The sequence below is a fragment of the Loxodonta africana genome, chromosome 2 (assembly GCF_030014295.1).
Source record: "Loxodonta africana isolate mLoxAfr1 chromosome 2, mLoxAfr1.hap2, whole genome shotgun sequence".
NCBI lineage: Eukaryota > Metazoa > Chordata > Mammalia > Proboscidea > Elephantidae > Loxodonta > Loxodonta africana.
In genome coordinates this window covers 229540390-229560710 of record NC_087343.1, presented here as the reverse complement: position 1 = coordinate 229560710, position 20321 = coordinate 229540390, and the positions used below count along the sequence as shown (strand labels likewise).

General features: G+C 53.4%; 1 protein-coding gene across 1 annotated transcript in view; it reads left to right on the top strand.

The window, feature by feature from the left end:
* The window catches only part of OBSCN (obscurin, cytoskeletal calmodulin and titin-interacting RhoGEF), a 224764-nt gene that overhangs the window by 186703 nt on the left and 17740 nt on the right, over positions 1-20321 (top strand). Inside the window, exons 88-92 of the mRNA XM_064279626.1 lie at positions 6561-6728; positions 7066-7168; positions 7521-7650; positions 8885-8993; positions 18559-19227. Of these exons, the coding sequence (XP_064135696.1) occupies positions 6561-6728; positions 7066-7168; positions 7521-7650; positions 8885-8993; positions 18559-19227 (1179 nt within the window). The remainder of the gene's footprint in view (positions 1-6560; positions 6729-7065; positions 7169-7520; positions 7651-8884; positions 8994-18558; positions 19228-20321) is intronic.

Sequence of the window (20321 nt, the reverse complement as noted above, 5' to 3'; positions counted from 1 at the left end):
AGGGAATAATGGCTCCAATATTATTTCCTAAATCAGTACTCACAGATTCGGGTGAGTTCCTCTCTTTTCGAGGTCCCAAAATATCAAAAGGTTCCTGGGTGTGCCAGGAACTAACCTTCCTTACTCGCCTGTAAGGCTGGGAACCCTGTAAGTCAGGTAACAGGCCAGTTTCCCTGGGAGGGCTTTGTAAGCACTGGCTTAGTAAAGTCAACCTTAGTTCCTTAAAAGTGTCTTGTTCTATCTGATTTTATGAGCATCATTTTTAAGTATGATGTTCCAATCAAAACTTGGTTATATAACCGAGATTTCAAGTTATGCCCAATTAAGTTCCTATTGAACATACGTATATAAATAATTCCATTGCCATAAAAATAAGAACACTCATTAAGGGTTTTCCAATTCCACAGGGATCAGGCAGGGAAAAAAAGATAAATGTTTGGTGTTTGTTCGCAACAGTATTAAAGAAAAAACCCCGCTGCCATCCAGTTGATTCTGACTCATAGTGACCCTGTACATAGGACAAAGTAGAACCGCCCTCATAGGGTTTCCAAAGAGTGGCTGGTGGATTTGAACAGCCAACCTTTTGTTAGCAGCCTGAGCTCTTAACCACTGTGCCACCAGGGCTCCTACAACAGCATAGTGTACTAAATTATCATGAGTTATATATAGTTTAAGAAAAAAAAAAAAAGATATTCTTTATATCCGGAAAAGAGAACATTAAACATCAGCAGTACTCTCAACAAAGCCCATGGTAGTCTTTCAGTCCGTTCTGTTGTGTGTAATTAATTTCTGTCCCACCCAGTCTTTGGTTTGCTGTCTCACGAGCCCAGGAGTTTCTTCACCAGAGATCTGGAAATCTTGACTCAGTCCAGTTATTGAAGCAGTGGCGTTAGAAGTCTATGAGCAAAATACTTGGTATGGTCTTCTTCATGGGTCTCTGAGACAGTTTCTTTGTAGAAATACTCTGGCACTTTCAGGGCATCATCAAAGTTAAAAAAAAAAAAAAAACTGTAGATGATAAGACTTAAAATTGCCATGGGTAACTTATTATTAAAAAGTGAAAGAACTGATGAGAATTCATTACAAAAACAATGCAACCGATGAGGAAATTTGGTTGTTTCTGTGGTACGCAAAGCCAACTAAAGCCAATTCAAAGAAGTTTAGACAAAATATCTCCGAGCATAATGATTACCACTATTTTTGAAGAAGAGGGGATATTGCATCTGATTTATGAAAATGAGTAAACAATCTTCAGAGAGTAAAGAGCAACAGAAGTAACGTAATGATCCTGAAACATAACATAAATGGTACCGAATGTATGATTAGGCCATACAAAGAATACAAGAGGATTATCAAGTAAAGAGATTTGGTAACCTGGAGTACGTTCTAAACGTCTGAATGTTAATAAACTCCACGGGTAGGCTAAGTGAATCCCTAGTTGAAAGCCCTTGGCCTAAATGATGCCAATGATAAGGTCAGCATAAACTCAGGAACTTATTCTGATGCAGCACAGAATCTTTGCCTTTTAGGCAGATTACATAGAAAATAAAATTCACGTATTAATTCTTACTAAGGGAAAACAAAAAAACAAAATCAAACCAGTTACCACCGAGTCAATTCTGACTCATAGTGACCCCATAGGTCAGAGTAGAGCTGCCCCATAGGGTTTCCTTGGCTGTAAATCTTTATGGAAGCAGACTGCCACATCTTTCTCCAGCCCAGTGGCTGATGAGTTCAACCTGCTGACATTTCGGTTAGCAGCCAAGCACTTAACCGCTGTACTAGCAGTAGCAAGAGCAACCCAGTAATTAAAGGAAATTTTTTCATTTTAACAGAGGGAAAACTAAAATTTAGCTTTACATACTATTTGATACTAAAGTTCTTTAAAAATCTCATAACTAAACTTATCAAATCTTAGTTTTGACTGTAAAAAGTAATGTTTCTTATAACACTACTTCTCAAAGTGTCAAAAAAAACCCAAAAAAAAAAATGCACGAGCACATTCATTAGCAGACCCAAATATAAAAATAAAAAGCAAAAATACATAAACTTAAATAATAATGAATATCCGTAAATTAACTCAATTTAGTATCAGTCCAAGGCTTTACGTTACCGAAAGATCTTGCAATTTTTTTTTAAGGCGTAAACATAATTACTGTTGAAATAAATTTTGCCATAATTACCATACTACTTGTTTAAACACAGATTTATATTTTTCAGAATCTTAAATATTGAGTAGAAGTAATGTTAGCTTGTTCTATCAATAAACTTGTATGAGTTAGGAAAAGTATACCCAAGTAGAATAAAAATGTACGCATATACTTAACAGTGGTAACTCAGAAAACAAAGCTGTTTTTATTAAACTGAAATTATTAAATTTGTCTAGTTTGCCAAAGGTTTATCTAAGTTATGTGAACTTCAAGTTTTAAGACGTTTCTGGGCTAGTTTCTATGATACTTTTTTTTTTTTAACATTGGAAACATTTGAGGTTTAATTTTCTTAATTTCTGGGACTTTTAGGAATAGTCAGTTTATATAAGCACTTATTTATCTCTAAACCAATCAGAATAAAAGCTCCTTGTAGGAATATTATAATCTTATTTGATAATAACACCTGGAAGGATGAAAATATTGCACATACATAACCCTATCTCTGCATACTTTAAAGAATCTTTTAAGAATTTTGTCTTTCTGGGGCCTTATTATACCAATCAAAATAAGCACTCCATCCTTTTTCAGTGCACTTTTAAAATAAACTAATTTACTTGAAAAAAGATTTTCCAAAGTGATCACTGAAGGCCCAAGTCATCTTTAGTGAAATTATGCCATTTAGAAAGTTAGGCACAGAATTAGCAGTGAGAGAACACACAGGAAGCAGTTTTTCCTAGAAGAGCTGAGGACTGAGACTTAAATGAACCCATGAGAGCTGGCAGCAGTTGGTCTCAGACTCCCAACCTAATGGCCGGGGAAACACTAGAGAGAATGCTCTTCCTGGACCAAAGCCAAGCTCTTGGAATAAAAATGAGATTTTATGATCACCATGTCTCCACCCTGTCTCCTTGTTAGCAGTCTGGTGCATTCCACATTCTTCAGTGACCTCTGTGAATTTCCTATGTACTGAGAGGAACCTATCAATTTGGAGCCTCAGTTTCCCTTACTATAACAGGGGCCATGGCAGGGCTCTCGGTTTTTACTCTGCAAGTGATGGGACCCACATGAGGGTTTGGAGCAGGAGAGGAACACAGCCTGGTTTCTGTTAGTTATCACTTTGACTATAATGTTAGGGATCTTCAGTAAAAGGCCAAGAGGGAAAGCAGAGAAGCCAACCTGGAAACCCTGGCAGGAGTGGTGGAGGCGCAGGCCTGGGTTGTGGCAATGGAGGTGGTGGTCAGTGGTTGGATTCTGAGTGCTTTGAAGGTAGAGCTGACTGAATTTGCAGGTGGATGGGATGGGGCTGTGTGAGAAAGAAATGGGTGTCCAGGATGACTGCACAGTTTTCATTCTGAATATCCAGGTGAGTGGTGGTTCCATTTCCAAAGATGGTGGGAAAGGCAGGTTGGCGTGGGGACAGAGTGAAGGTGAGGGAAGAGTGAAGAGTTTGGTCGGGGGAGGACCTGTAAAGAATCCAGGTGCGCATGAGGCATCCAGGTGGAGATCTGAGGAGGCGGGTAGGAAAAATTAATTGAAAGTTCAGGGGAGGGGTCTGACCTGAGAAAGGAAATGTGGGAGTCATCTGCACGTAGATCGTTTTTGAAACATGTGGTTGGTGTCAACAAGTAATGAGTGTGGAGAGAGGTAAGTCTGAGGATGGAGGCTTGGTATCCTCCAACTTTGAGGGTTTAGAGAGGTAAGGAGACGTGAGCAAAGGAGGTGAAGGAGCAGCCAGACAGGTGGAAGAGCACCAGTGGAGAGTGGGTACCAGGTGTTTGATCTGTCTCACAAAGCATTTGGGGCAGTTCTATTCTGTCCTATAGGGTAGCTGTGAGTCGGAATTGATTCAACGGCAACGGGCTTGTTTTTTTGTTTGTTTATTGTCAGCAGGACTCCGAGCAATATCTGCAGTACTGACCTCAGCCATGCCCCCAGGATCCCAGATCCAGCTGGCTGAATAAATCCCATAAAACCAGGTGGCTTTCTCCTTAAACTTCTATACTGACTTCTCCACCAGGCCCAAGGCATTAATCCAAGTACAGCAAGATGTATCAGCAACTGCACAGACATTGCCTTGGCCCACGAGGAGGAAGTCTGGGGAATTCTGTCATCCATACAACCTTGGTTAGTGAGTCGAGGCTGACCCGAGTGTCTTCCAGGGCCTAGTTGGTATCCTTGATCACTTGAGCTAAGGTCAGAGACAAATTTTGTACCACTTTTTCTAGCTGAATGACTCCCATTTTAAGTAAAACCACCCACAATATATTTATGAATAATCAGTGTTATCCCTCAGGAGGGGACATCGGTGGTTCAGTGGTAGAATTCACACCTTTCATGTGGGAGACCTGGGTTTGATTCCTGCCAGTGTACTTCATCTCAGCCCCCACCGGTCTGTCAGTGGAGGCTTGCATTTTGCTGTGATACTGAACAGGTTTCAGCAGAGCTTCTGGACTAAGATGGACTAAGAAGAAAGGCCTGGCAATCTATTTTCAGAAATAAACCAATGAAAACCAGTGGGGTTTCCTTGAACACTTGAGGGTCCCTTATTACCACCCTCCCTAAGGTGCAAGTCAGCATGCTCATGGGAGAGGCTGGATAGTGCCTGCCTCCCACCCACCCAAGAAGCACCATCCCGAGAGGGCACACCTGGTTCACTGGGGACAATTGCTGTTGACAAATTTGCCTCCCCACCTCATGGGACACACATCAGATAGCACAGATTAACAGTGCCACCTGTGTGGGCACCAATGGTGTCCTCAGGCTAGCTGGTCAACCTGCTAGTTCCTGGTTCAGTCTGAATAATTGAGTCTAGTCTGTGTTTTTGGAGAAACTGCCTGAGAATAGTTGGTTCACTCTGTCTTGCTTGGTGGCATTTGTCTACCTCTGTAGTGACTGAGCAGGGGGCTGGAGGTGACACCCAGGGTGTCTTTCCTCGGACCTGCAGGGATGGGGCCACTTATACCTTCTCACCACAGCTATTGTGGGGGTTGGCAGACTCAGCAGTTGACTACATCAAAGGCACTTGCAGCAGCTCAGGAAAGCTACACGAGGAGAACCATAAAAGTTTGAGATCGCCCCACCCCAAGGTGGTCCAGCACACTCAGACAGGTGCCGAGGGCCTTCAGTTGTTCTTGGGTTCAGGGAGACCATGCCACCTGTCTTAGATATCTAGTGTTGCTGTGACAGAAATATCACAAGTGGATGGCTTTAACAAAGAGAAATTTATTCTCTCATAGTTTAGGAGGCTAGAACTCCAAATTCAGGGCACCAGCTCCAGGGGAAGGCTTTTTCTCTCTGTCAGCTCTGGGGGAAAGTCTTTGTCATCAATCTTCCCCTGATCTAAGAGCTTCTCAGTGCAGGGACCCAGGGTCTAAAGGACGTGCTCACTCCTGGCTCTCATTTCCTGGTGGTATGAGGTCCTCCATTTCTCTGCTGGAGTTTCTCTTTTATCTCTCAAAAAAGATTGACTCAAGACACAACCTAATCCTATAGATTACATCCTGCCTCATTAGCATAAGTGCCTCTAACCTGCCTAATTAACGTTATAGAGGTTAGGATTTACAACACGTAAGATAATCAGATCAGATCTCAAAGTGGCAGATGACCACAGAATACTGGGACTCATGGCCTAGGCAAGTTGACACACATTTTTGGGGGACACAATTCAATCCATGATACCTCCCTCCCACACTAATTATTCTTCTCCTTGAAGCACCTAAAGTCAGAGTAGAGGACAGAAAGTTGGAAACATGGATGGAACAAGTGGCTCCATGCCAGGGAGCAAGGCACAGTCACTTCCATGTTCACCTGCTCAGCAGCGGCTTGTGGTACAACTGAACAAACATTTGGTGTTGTAGCCTACCCAGAGTGCTAAACCAAGCACTGAGGCCCCCATCACCAAAGCCACCTAGCTCAACTTTGGGGATCCCTGGTTTTAACCACCATCTCACTTTGTTTTCTGGGGAGTGGTAGGTTCTGCACTACCTTTTTCAGTAGTGACTTTTTTCTTTGGGGTGCACCTTAGGGTGAGGCATCTGCTGGCTCATTATCATGATAACATCTCGTAACCTCTCCAGGTTATGAGAGGGTTTAACTGAAGGGACCAGGCAGGACAGACTGTAAGAACATCCCTAGATTCCTTTGGGTGACTTACACCCTCCAGTGTGTCTCCTGTGTCAGGGTTATAGATTCACCCTGAGGTAGTAAGAACCTTGTTGGTGCCTCACTGTGGTTGCCCCACAGGGCTCTGTCTGTCTCTGAGCCAGGAGCCACTGAAAAACACTCTGAGATCCTTTGCTGTCATCTCTGGACATATCTAAGGCTGGTGGCAACCTCCTCGGGTGTACTGTGCACTGGTAAGCCCTTTTCCATCCCACCCCGCTCTGAGATGACCACATTCCTCCCATCCAGATGGGAAGACAGTGGAGGTGGACCCTCACCACATCTTAATTGAAGACCCTGATGGCTCATGCTCCCTCATCTTGGACAACCTTACTGGCATGGACTCAGGCCAGTACATGTGCTTTGCAGCAAGTGCCGCCGGCAATGCCAGCACCCTGGGGAAGATCCTGGTGCAAGGTGAGCCCAGGGAGGCCCACTTGAGGTCCACCATGGCGGGTGGGGTCTCTCTTTGTCTGTGGTTGGGCTGGGGCCACCTCAACTCCATCTACAACATGGTGGTCCCTTCCAATTAATGGAGCATAAAGATGAGGCTGACAGAGGGAGCCAACAGGTGTGGGTGTGATAGTCCAGAAGGGCAAGGTGGGGGTGGCGGCGGCTCTGGACATCTGACCATGGTCTGGTGAGGAATTCTGCTACAGCTCACTGAAGGTCTGGGAGGGGCTGTAGTGGAGGGACCTTGCCCTTAGCCTCCTTGCCCTGTACCCCATCGCCATGCCTTTCTCTTGGCCTACAGTCCCCCCACGGTTTGTGAACAAAGTCCGTGCTGCCCCCTTTGTGGAGGGAGAAGATGCCCAGTTCACCTGCACCATCGAAGGTGCCCCATATCCTCAGATCAGGTAGGGGACCCAGAGCAGCATCTGGGGGCAGTGGAGGGGAAGTGGGCAGGCCTAGAGTAAGGGAGGTGCTACCCCAGTGAGGTGCCACTTGGAGGCAGAATCAGTGTCTTTCCACCAAATGTGGGCATCCAAGACCACAGGCTCATTCCACACACTCGGGGACCTGTCCTGCTATGAGGAGGACCTCAAGGAGTCGGGATTTCCGGGAGGAGTGGGCTCCTTAGAACACCCAGGGCCTGCCTAGATGTAGGGGACGGGTTTCCGGGCGAGGACACAGTTCAGCGCAGGCCTGAAAAGAGGCCTAGGGTGGGCTGGCCTGGCCTCACTGGGTCTCTCCTGGCTTGGGTTCTAGGTGGTACAAGGATGGGGCCCTGCTGACCCCAGGCAGCAAGTACCAGATGTTCAGTGAGCCCCGCAGCGGTATGCTGGTGCTGGAGATCCGGGCCGCCAGCCAGGGCAACCTAGGCTACTATGAGTGTGAGGTGAGGGTGCCAGTGGGAAGCTGGGGGGCAGAGGCTGGAGGGTGCACCTGGGCCCTCCACTCGCCTCAGGGGCCAGGCATATCCTTAACCCCTCCTGGGGCTCTGGGGCTCCCAGCGCTTCATCACCAGCCCTGCCATTCAGGCACTGGGGCTCTGATGAAGAGTCCGGGTGGACACCAGGTCCCATGACCTCCCTGGGCCACGCACTCTCTCTGCTCCAGCCTTTGCACCTCTGCTCTTCTTGCCAGGTACCCCCGCTCCTCCCATGTCAGGCTGGGCGCCCCGTTCCCTCAGCTGTCCTGCCACGATGTCCTTTGATTTCAAGGATATTACTTGGTTTTGGTTATTTTGGACCTGGGACTCATGTTGCATAATTGATTCATTGATTTAGAGATGTATTTTTAGTTACCCAGATTTACCGAACAGCACAGCTGTGCATCTCCTGTGGGACTCCAGCCTTTGTAGGCTGTGTCAGGAGATGCATCCAGTCCTGGGCCAGGGGCTCCAGGTCGGGGCCCGGGGCCAGGCCTCTCTCAGTCTGTAGTGGCCCCTGGCCCACAGTTGGCCTTGGTGTGTCTAGACTGTGGGCTGGGTGGTGAGGGGACCCTCTGTCCGGCTGTTCCCTGTGCTGCCCCTGGTTGCCGTCTCCCACCATGGAGCTGCTTTGGCTCCTTGGGGGTGGACGGGGGGCCACTCCCATGGCGCTAGGGGAGACAAGTGGAGTAAGGTAGCCACTACCCACATCCAAACCCAAAAACCCTTTGCCATCAAATCGATTCTGACTCACAGCGACCCTATAGGACAGAGTAGAGCTGCTTCATAGGGTTTCCAAGGAATGGCTGGTGGATTTGAACTGCCAACCTTTTGGTTAGCAGCTAAGTTCCTAACCACTACGCCACCAGGGCTCCACAACCCAAGAATGGCTATTCAAATGTAAATTTAAATTAGTTAAACTAAACCAAACATTTAGTTCCCAGCCGCACAGTTCGTGTGCTTAGAGTTACGTGTGGGAAAGGCTGCTGCACTGGATAGGCAGATAAAGAGACTCCCAGCCTCACGGGAGCCCCATTGAAGACAGTGCTGGGTCCCTGTAGGGATGCAGTGGCAGATCCTGTCCCTCATAGGCCAGCCCATGTCCCCATGCTCCACTCCTGGGCTCCGGAACACTCACTGGAGGGCTGTGTCTGCCCCACCTCCCATGAGCCCTGCCTCTGAGTCCTTTCTGCCCCTGCAGCTGGTGAACCGGCTGGGCTCAGCGCGCGGAGGTGCAGAGCTGTACATGCAGAGCCCGGCACTGAGGGCCCGTGAGCAGCCGCGCAGGGAACAGCTCGTCGCAGTGGAAGGTAAGTGCAGAGAGGGATGGCCAGGACTGGATCCTTGGGGGTATGGGCAGCACCAAGGCTGGGACTGACACCACTGGCCTGGAGGAGGGGCCTTGGGGGCTGGGTTGGGAGACAAGGAGGCTGGATGGGAAGGCCCGGAAGAGGCCCCTTACCCTGCAGGTAGCACCTGTGAGCCAACAGGGGTTGGGTTGAGAACCCAGGAGACTGGGCAGAGGCTGGAGGGCAGCCCTGGGGTCTCTAAGCTCTGCTGACCACCGCTGAGTAAATAACAGGTGTGCATAAAGACGCTGGGTGGGGCAGGGTCCGGGCCTCATGGGGGTGATGGCTGGAGATGTGAGAACAATCTGAACGGAGGCTCAAAGGCAAGGCGGAGCCCCTGCCAAGTGCAGAAAGCGAGACCACTAGGTCCTGGTGTGGGCTTCTCACTGGGTGTCAGGAGCCTTACCTGTCTGCTCCATGAAGGGTGGGGCTGGCTGTAACGCTGCCTCCCTGGCCTGACGTGGGGCCACGCTCGGGGTCCTGGGAGGAGACCGAGCTGCAGAAGAACCTCACTAGGGACAGGTCTGCTCCTAGGCAGCAGGTGAGGGGGGTGTGATGCCTCACTCCTTCACCCATACCAGGCTCCAGGGTCCCAGCTGGGCTGAGCAGGGGCCAGGTGCTGGCAGCCAGGACTGGGGAGAGGGCCACAGGCATGTGTCCTGAGCTTGCTCAGCCTAGTAGAGGAGCCTTGCCTATAAGGGGCCACCTGGGCAGGTGGTGAGCTCCCCGTCCCTGGGGGTGTGGAAGCAGAGGTGGGACCAACACCCAGGGAGCTGCAACCCCTAAAGTAGGGTGGGTTGGAATACATGTCTTCCAAATCCTGAGTCTTTGATCCTGCTGGTGCTTTGGGGCACCTAGAATACAGTTCTTCCCAGGGCCCTGCATGCAGGGGCCGGACTGCCTATGTGGGTTTGGCCTTGGGCCTTTTGATGCCCTCCAGGTCCCTCACAGAGACCCCACCCTCCCTGGTCAGGGGCCCTTGTTCCACACCCTACTGGGAGCAGCAGGCACTGGTGAGCCCATTTCCATTTGCAAGCGCCCCCATGACTGAGCTGTGCCCCTCAGGCCCTGATGACATCCACCAGCCCCACAGCCCTGATGACCCAGCACCGTGCAGACATGCTTCTGCCACTGGCACTTCTCCCCCAGCACAGCTCTCCTCTGTCTCACCATCGGGGACTGTGTTCAGCTGGACCAGCCGGCAGCCCTTCTCACCCGGCCACCACAAGCGCGTCCATCACAAAGTCATGTGCTCATTATTGTATTGGTTTTTTTCTGTAAATGTTCCATGGGTGCGGGACAGGGAGGGGCCTCAGAGTTGAAGAGCTGGCCAGCGTGGTGGCACTGGGCTGCCTGGCCACCGAGGAGCAGGCCTTGGGGCCCACCTGGCCGGACCTGGTGCTGGAGCCTCAGCGCGGCGAGAAGGCCCTGGAGTCAGAGTCACCTCCTGCTTCCTAACTCCTATGCTGCCGCTTAATCTGTAACCCGGCAGTTGCTCAGCCAGAGCAGACCCTGGCTGGCCCTTTGGGGGGCTCTCCTTGCTTGTGACCTGCACTGGTGGGAGCCCTGCTTTGCACGGCTGCACCCCGCCTGTGGTTGTAAATACTCACTTGGGGTTGACAGCTGGTCAGGTGGCAGCTTAGGTACATGGACAAAGTGCCCAGGAGTGTAGCAGCCCACGCCCTCCTGAGCAGCCCTTGAGGCTTCCTGGCCGCCACTCCCAAGATCAGGGAGGGAGCCTTGGGTTTTCCCAAGAGCCTGCACCAGAGGGTCTGCAAGTAGTGAACAGGCTGGCTGTCTCTAGTCTAAACACACAGAGCACTTTAGGATCGTCTTCTGTCTTCTCCTGGGTCCTATTCTCTCTTCCCTTGAGCTGACCTCGCTCCTGCAGGAGGTGGCCTACACACACCCACACACTCCTACACATAATGTGCACATGTGCACACATGTATACACACCCACACACCCCTACATGCATGCACACATATGCACATACGCACATGCACATACCCCCTGCACTCACGTACACAAATGCTTGCATACACACACCCACCTACCCACACACCCGTGCACCCCGCTCGCGCACGCACATGCATACACATGCATGCATGCACACACGCAGTAAATGTAGCCCCAAAGTGCACATAGACATACAGCTACTACATTTAATTTATGTGAACTTCATTGGAAACAGGTTTAAAACACAATTGCTTGTCTAAGGGAAAGCCTTTCTCTATGTGGCAGTGTAGCAAGTCAGAAAATCCCCCAGGCCAAGAGCCAGGAAGCTGTGTGACTGAGGCCATATCACCTGACTTTTCCGAGTCTTCCTCTCAGCTTCCCCCCAGGGCAGTGAGGGGGCCTCTGAGATGTGAATCTTGGTAATCTGTGCACTGCCCACTGTCCAGTTGGCCAGGGCTGGGTTGGGGCAGCTGTGTAGCTGTGTTCTCAAGCCTGACTCTGCAGGAAAGCTACAGGGTGAGAGGCCTTGAGATGGTGGGGAGTAGAAACTGGGGGGTTTCAGATGAGTCACATCACATCTCTGGGACTCAGGTCCCCATCTGCAAAATGGAAATGACAGTCCCTATCTTGCTGCCTCTGGGAACAGCTAGGAAAATAAAAAGAGACAATTAAGTTTGTGGGGGTGGAAGTGCTCCTATGGGAAGGCCTAGGTTGCCCTGCTTGCTTAGAACTCAGGACCTTGTCCAGGAATCCTCTAGAGCTGCTCCTAGCGGGACTTCTGGGGCTTCATGCCACATAGTTCAGATGGGCCACTTCCAGGTCTCCAGAGTCCCTCTCCCTTGGAGCGATACCTTTTTGTCTTCAGGATATTTTGTGAAACATGTATCTACCTTCCTAGTCCCAATGTGGTCACTGGCTCACTGTGTGGGCATAGCTATTCTTCCCTCTCTCTGGGCCTCAGTGCCTGTGTCTGAGAAGTGGGGGCATGGGCCTGACAAATTCACAGGGCTCCCTGGGCACACAGGCCAAAGGAGGAGCTGGGATTCCTGTGTGGCAGCCTAGGCAGGGCCCTCACTCTCACCTCAGCCCCTGCAAGACCTTCAAGAAGAACAGTGGGTCCTGTCCTCATATGTGACATGTTTTGTCATATCTCCTCCTTCCCCAGCCACTCAGGGCGGGCATCATCACCCCATCTCAAAGATGAGGGAACTGGGGCTCCACGCTGAGACTGCCTTCCCAGGGGCATGTGGGCAAGCAGGACTTGAACCCAGGGCGCTGGACTCTGAACCCAGTGCTCCTAAGTTTAGCAGACTGCTCAACTATGACACTGCCATGCCACTCAGATAGTTCAGACCCCGAGTGCTGGCTGATCTGTAACCCTCGCTGTTCCAACTGTTTTCTTTGTAGTCACTGAGCAGGAGACTAAGGTCCCCAAGAAAACCGTCATCATGTAAGTGCAGGCGTGTTCCTAACCTTCCTTCTGACTGCAGTGGCCCTTGCATGCCCACTAACTTGCCTGGACCTTGCCTGTGTGGCCCAGCTGTCTGCTTGCCTGCCTGCCTGCCCACAAGGCCTTTGCCCACCATGTAGACTGCCAGTATCTTACAGATCCTCTCAGGGGATCTACCTTCCTCTGGGACCTTGGCTGCCTTCACACTTCACAGCTTTCTCTTCCAGGAACTCAGTGGCTTAGCCATGGCTTGGACCCAGAGTCACACAGTTAGCTGGGACTGGGAGATGCTTCTCAGTGGGCTAGAGCAAAAGTCTACTTTTCAGTACACTAGGATCTAGGGAGGTGTTTTTCGACAGAACTTTCTGTGATGATGGAAATTTTCCATATGTATGCTGTTCACTACAGCAGCCATTAGCACATTGAGCATTTAAAATGTGCTTGGTGTGACCAAATAACTGAATTTTAAATTTTATTTAAATTTAACTCATTTGAATTTAACTTAGATTCCAGGATGGAGTGCAACTGGAGTGGATAGAGCAGCTCTAGGGCCCTTAGAAGTCTCCAAGCCCAACACTCACATTGGGAATATGGGGAAACTGAGGTTCAGAGAGAAGAGAAAACTCCTCAGGGTGGTTCAGGAGTGGAAGTCAGTGGAGAACCCATTTCCCCAGTGCCGCGCCAGTGGAGAATCCTGTCTTCAGACAAATTGAGGAGATCCTGGGTTAAACCTTCCTTGGACTTCCTGCCTCCTCCTCCCAAAGTAGGTTAATCCTATGGTGTCACCTCACAATAAACGGGGTAGTGGTGAGCACCTGGAGGTATGCAGCTGTGCCAGATTTAACCCATGAGAAAGTCATTATTATCCACATTTTATGGATGAGAGGAGGATCAGACATGGGGCCAGGTAGTCCCATTGGGCAGGCTTCAGGGAAAACTTGTACCTAATGGGCAGCTGGACAGGTGACTCATGAAGTATGCTGAAGTTCAGTCTTCTCTGGGCTTAGGGAGGGGACAGCTTCTGCCTTCAAAGAAAAATGGATCAGGGGTGATGAGCCGGGCATAGCATCCCCACAAAGGCAGACCACACAGGGAGTGGTGCTGGGGAGCCAGTAGGTACTAGAAGGGAACAGGGCTTAGAGAGAGACCTCTGCCACATGACCACCCCTCACCCACATGCTGTGCCCGGGCACTGGGTGTAGGATGCCTGTGTGCCCTCATGAGGGCAGTGATGAGTCACAGGGAATGTCATTCAGGATGTGTTCCAGCAGCCCTCTGCCCTCACTTACTGCCTTGCACAGTAGATAGGGCTCGGCCCAGGTCTCCCTGATGTTCACATGGGCTCTGAACCAGGGACAAGACTAGTGCCTGAGCTGTGGTGGCCCAAGGCCCTGAGTGGTCCATGTCTCTGAGCCTCAGCTTCCCCATTGGTTAAGTGGGTATAACATTTCTCCTTGCAGGTAAGGGCTGGAGGAGGCAGGATCTGTAATTGTTGTGCACTCTAGGGGTGGCCAGCGACTCTGGGCCTGATCCTGGGAGTAATTGCTCATGACCATATCCCTGAGTTAGACAAAAGCAAAACTGAGGAAGAAAGACAGAGTCAATGCCAGAGGCAAGACCTGGGTTAACTCTGGCAGGTGTCCGACTCCACAGCCTCAGGCAAGTTTCTAAACCTTTTAGCTTCATTGTCCACATTGGTACAAGGGGGCCAAACCCACCTCCCATGGCCACTGTGAGGTCAGACAAGAGAGCTTATAAGTCCCCTGGCAAGCACCAGACGTGCACCCAGCGCTGGGTTCTGCCTCCTTTTCCCCTCCCCCTTCCACTGTGCAAACGGGAACAGGGCCCAGGAAGGGAGGGGGCTTGTCTGAGGTCACACAGCCCATGGCAGCTGAGCCATGCCCAGAGCCAGATGTCCGGCTCAGGGATCCCATTGCTTGGGGCCTTCCTAAGGCTGCCCAGGACCTCTCCATCCCTGACACCCTGAGACCTAGAGACGTGGAGCACAGGCCGCAGGTCCTCCTGGCCTGAGCTGGGTCCTCAGCATGCCCCCTGGGCACCGGCTGTCCAGCCCCGTTCCTGATCTAGGATTGCTGGAGTGCACAGGCACTGCCCTCTGAGAGCAAAAAGCACGCAAAACCCACTGGGTGGGACAGGACAAGGAGGGCTCTGTGGCCGGGTTCCTGCACCCCCAGGCTCTCTCTTCAGCTTCTCCACTCTTCAGTCTCTAGCCTGGCCTCAACCCCTCTCCACTAGCTCTGCAAAAGCAGACAGCTGAAAACAGGTGGGGGAAACTGGTTGAGTCTGGGCTTCGGAGGTACCAGTGTATGCAGCATAAGCCTCCTGGGAGCAGCAGGCCCCATGAGACTTGCACACCAGAGCTGAGGTTGGCCCACCGAGACGTTATGCTTTGCTGCTGTAGCTCTCTGGCTGGAGTTTTGCAGGTTGGGCCCCAGTGCCGGTGTAGGCGTTTCTTTGTGTAGTCTTACTTCTCACTCGGGTACTAACTTGGTCTTCCGTGCTGGCCTGCATGTGCTAACGGCTCAGGGACTGGGGCGAGGCTGCCATATCTCTGTGCCGACCCTGCTTGGGCCCTCTCCCCCCAGAGAGGAGACCATCACCACCGTGGTGAAGAGCCCCCGTGGCCGGCGACGGTCCCCCAGCAAGTCTCCTTCCCGGTCGCCTTCTCGCCGCTCTGCCAGCCCACCAAGGCTGGTCATGTTGACCCCTGACCTGCGGTACTCATCAGGGGCTGGCCAGCCCCCCAGGCCTGAGGTGGAGCTGGGTCGAATGCACACTGTCCCTACACTGTATGTGACAGAAGTTGAGGCCCCCTCTCCAGCCCCGCCCAGCAGTCCTGAGCCTCAGCCCAAGTGGGTGGAGGTCGAGGAGACCATAGAGGTTCGTGTGAAAAAGACAGGCACCCGGGGCGCGTCTCCAGCCAGAGAGGCAGCCAGCAGCTCGGGAGGGCTGGCCTTCACGCTGCCTGGCCTGGCACACGGAGAGGACCCCAACACCAACAACTCCAACAACAAGCTGCTGGCCCAGGAGGCGGAGGCCCAGGGCAGAGCCGGGGGGCCGTGGCCAAGGCCTGGGTCCCCACCAGTGGTCTGCATTGGCGAGCCCTTTGTCTTCTGTGTGGATGCTGGGGGCAGTGTGGACTGGACGGCTCCTGGCACAGGCAGCCCCGAGGCAGAGACTGAGGCCCCCTGTGAGGTGCCCCCTCCCTGGGCTGCTGAAGAGAAACCAGAGATGCCCTTTGAGAGTGTGGTAGAGGGGGGAGAAGAAGGAGACGCTTGTGTGATTGAGGAGCCCCAGGACACTGAGGGCCTTTGGGGAAGGGACCCTAAGATTCTCACACACCATGGCCACCAGCTGACCCTGGCTGACCTTGAAGACTACGTGCCCCGTGAAGGGGAGACCTTTGGCTGTGGTGGCTCTGTACCCACCACCTCCAATGACAGCCCGCCCTGTGAGGTGTCTGTGCTCCAGACCGAGATCAGTGAACCCACTGTGGGGCAGCCAGTCCTGCTGGCTGTGGGCCACCCGCCTGGTTCCCGAGGCCCTCCCAGCTTTTTCAGCCATGCCTCCCAACCTCGTACCTGCGAGAGGCCTCTGTTGGGGACGCAGGCCCGCGACCCCGCCAGAGTCTCCTTCGGTGTGCAAGGGGCCTGGCCTGGGAAGACATCCTTCTGCACCCAGGTCCAGCACACTGTGGACAGTGGCCAGGGCAGCTTCAAAATGGAAGTTTCTACCCAGACAGTCAGCTTTGGGACAGTGGGCGAGACGGTCACCTTGCACATTCGCCCAGATGGGGATGAGGCCACCACTCCCCCGCAGAGCTGAAGCTGCAGCCTTCAAGGGCTCGGGTGGCTGGAGCTGGGGACAAGGGATGGGGCTCCGTAAGAATCACAGGCTGGACACTCAGGATCTCCTGTCTGAGCCAGCCCCATCCTCACAGTCAGCCACAATACATGTTCCCATCTCCTTGCTGCATCATTCCACGAGACAGCAGGGAGAGGGGTGGCCTGGGGTCCTTAGACCCAGCCCTGCGCTGACACCAGGCCCTGGAAGCCTCCAGACTCACCTGAGATGTTGGGCTGAGGAGAGGCTAGGAAGCCAGCACCTTCGCCTTCTCTTCAATGACAACGACTGGACTTGAGCTGCTCTGGCCCTTCCTACCTCACAGGCCTTGACTTTCAGCTGAACGGATGTGCAAGAGTCTGCAAGCTCTGAATGTGCAGGAGAGGAGCCTCTTGGGAGGCCTGGCGCCCAGCAGGAGAGGGCTGGGCTGTCTGGTGGGCCCTCCTGGCCTGCTCTTCCTGCGGCCCTGGCCCTCCTCCAGACTGTAGGGAGCCCCATAGGCTGGGCTGGGGGCTTGGTCTTCCTCTGGGAGCCAAGTCTTACAGATGAACATTTTTCTTGGCCTCTAGGGCCTGAGTGGTGCCCCACCTCCCACAGCCCCTCCCTGGAACCCTCTGTGCAGGGGCGTACATGAGGGTTTGTTCAGGGGGGTGGGGGGCAAGGTCAGAAGCACCCGCCATTGGCTGTGAATAAACGGGTCACATCCATTACCTCTGCTGTGTTCCTTCTCCCTTCTCCCCCCACCTGTCCCTGTGTCTGCTGCTCCAGTGACTTGGGCAGCTGGGGAACACCTGGCCGGGCAGAGGACACCTGGCCCCTGCTTCTGCACCATAGGGCTGGCTCCCACTGGGGCTGTGGGACCAAAGGCTGCCTCGGGCCAGACACCTGTACCCCATGCCTTTTGTCCAGCTCCTCCCAGGCAGGATGGGACAGCCCCACCCTATTCCTGTCAGTTCTTCCCTTATCCCAGTGTGGTTCTCGGGGGTCCAGAAGGTCAGGGCACACAGTGGGAAGGATACAGACATCCCGGCCTCTGCCCTCCCCCAGGGTCCACAGGGGTGCGTGAAGATTCTAGTGACCATGACTCATCACAGGGCCACATGGGGTGACCACTACAGCTCAGCCCCATAATGGTCACTCACAGCTGCCGTAATGGTCACTTCCCAACCCTCCTGCACAGCAGGCCACTGTCAAGACAGGGGTGTTTGTGAGACAAGACCCCTCTCACCATTTCTCGCCCTTTCGTCACCAGACATGAAGACCCCTGGGAGCCCAAAGCAATGTCCCCAGAGGTTCCTGGCAGCTCCTAAGACAAGGCCAGCCCCAGGGTCCCGGTTACCTCCTTAAGAGCTGGGGAGGAGAGAACTGGGGCCTTTCCCAGACTAAAGGATGTGTAACATGGAGGGGACCTTGTGTCAGGGGCATCTCTCGGGTGAAAGACACATGAACATTATAGGAGAAGCATAGGGATGGGAGAGGCCCCAGGTGGGTCTGAAAGAGCCTGGATTCTGCTCAGAACCAGATACCCGGAGTACGACAGCTTGTGGCTGGATGTTGCCCTGGCCACTAAGGGGAGAAAGCAAACTCCATCCATGCGCCAGGGGCAGTGTGCAAGGCCAAGGAGGCTGAGTGAGGGATGCAGGCAGTGGGAAGGTGGTGTATGGAGGAGAAACTGGGTGTCCAGCAGGGGGGCAAGGGCTGCCCCTGCAAGGTGGACCTGGCGCTTCATCCCAGGAAGGGCCACAGTGGCCACCCCATAGCCCATGGCCCCTGTTCCTGCATCGTAGAGTGGGGTCCCACTGTGAGACTCTGCGCCTAGGGTCTGGGGTCAATCTCCGGGGGACGTATGGTGGGGTGCGATAAGGCGTGGGCTGTTGCCTGAGGCCTGGCTGCTCACTGGAGGAGCAAATGTCTTCCCCTGATACCTGGGCACCAGCCTGGGTTTTGGTGTCCCAAGGGAAGCCAGGTACTGTGCTCAAGGGGGACTGAGGTTGCAAATGGGCACATGATGTGGCAGACACCTCTGCCTAGGCTGTCAGTCAGAGAAGACAGCTGCCCAGAATGACATCTGCCTTTAGGATTGCTCTCCCAGGCCCCCCTTTCTCTCTCAAAGGCCTCTGTTCTAGGCAATCCCCCTAAGCCCATGAGAGAATGGGTGGGCCTTGAGTGGGTGGGCAGGACCAGAGGGGTCTATGGGTGGGTCTGGCCCCCAGCTCCCTCATTCCCTCCAGGCTAACCAGGCTGCTTCCACAGATGCTGCTGTCCCAGCCCCAGCTGCCCTGGAGGACTGTGCCCTCCTGGAGGACTCTGCCTACCTGGAAGACTGTGACCGCTTAGAGAACTCTGCCTGTCTGGAGGACTCTGACCGCCGGGAGGATTCTGACCGCCTGGAGGACTCTGTCCGCCGAGAGGACTCTGACCGCCTGGAGGACTCTGCCCACCGGGAGGACTCTGTCTGCCAGGAGGACTCTGTCCGCCAGGAGGACTCTTACCGCCTGGAGAACTCTGTCTGCCAGGAGGATTCTGACCGCTTAGAAGACTCTGCCTGTCTGGAGGACTCTGACCGCCGGGAGGATTCTGACCGCCTGGAGGACTCTGCCCACCGGGAGGACTCTGTCTGCCAGGAAGACTCTGACCACTTAGAGGACTCTACCCGTCTGGAGGACTCTGCCCGCTGGCAGAACTCTGTCTGCCGGGAGGACTCTGTCTGCCGGGAGGACTCTGTCCTAGCATCCCTCGAGCAAGCTGACCAGAATGTCCATTTGGCCCTGCAGAGACCGGGAGGCACTGAGGCTCCAGGCCCTTCCACAGAGGACTACAGTCCTGGCAGCCCCTTTTTCACAGGCCCCACACCTGGGAGGGAGCCTGTCCTACAGGATGCCAGCCTGTCAACCCCATGCACGGGAGTCATGGATGCATCTGGTGAGGCTCTGCTCCTACCTCCCCCAGCTTCCCCTCCCTGTTGTTCCCCCGTGCTGCCGCTCACACGGCATGCTCACCATGGGACCTCATACAGAACCCCAGCAGCACCAGGCGTGAGGGCCCTGGGCAGCCCACCCCTCACTTGGCCTCAGTTTCCCCCTCTATAAAACAAGGCACTGGGGTATGTTTTCGAGGTTCTTCCATGTAGAACATCTGTCCCAGGGAGCCAGATCCTCCTGTGGTCAGAGGAGCCTTAGCGGATGCGTGAGGAGGTGGGGTGGGCAGAGAACTCAGATGGGGACTGTGCCATGACCCCACCCCCCATCCCTGCCACTGCCTTCCGGCTCCAAGGGCCTCAGAAAACCCCTTGCGCATGGGGCTCTCCTGTTAGGGAGCATTTTCAGGAATTTTCCCCAAGCCGACAGTGGTGCATGTCAGGAAACCAAGGCCCCAGATGGGAAGAGCCCTGCCACAGGCCCCTCCGCCTGCTGCCAGCAGAAGAGATGGGATTGGAGCCAGGTGACCCATCTGCCTGCAGGCAGGGCCTGCGGGGAATGTGAGAGCCCAAACGCCCCCACATGGTGGTCAGCACCACGGGCAGGTGGTACCAGAGCACCGGGGGCTGATGTGAGGCCAGGCCCCTTCTCTCCCCTCCTCTCCTCCAGTCCCTGCTCCCTCCCTGTCTGTCCACCAGTCTGCCACCTGCCTCTGGATTCTGGCCCCTACATGTTCTCTCTAGTCCTTGCCCTTCCTCTTCCCCTTACTCAGTCCCCATCATCTTTTCCTAAAAGCTGGCACCCTACCAGAGCTGTCTGCCCCTCCGTTCTTGTCTGGTAACTCCCTGAAAGCACCTCCAACGCTACCCATGCTCAGCACCCTCCGAGGCCCCATTACCTTGATGAGGCCCCCGTGGGGAGTCCCACTTTGGCTGAGGAGCCAGGCAAGGCCAGGTCCAGGTGCTCAGACTGGGTCAGGCCTCAGAGGCGTAGTGTCCCCTCCCCCAAGGACCACAGGGCAGAAGGGGACTGTCCCCCTGGCTTCTGAGCTCAGCTCTCTTGATCCCACACTGGGCCCTCATGTCCCATGCTGCCTCC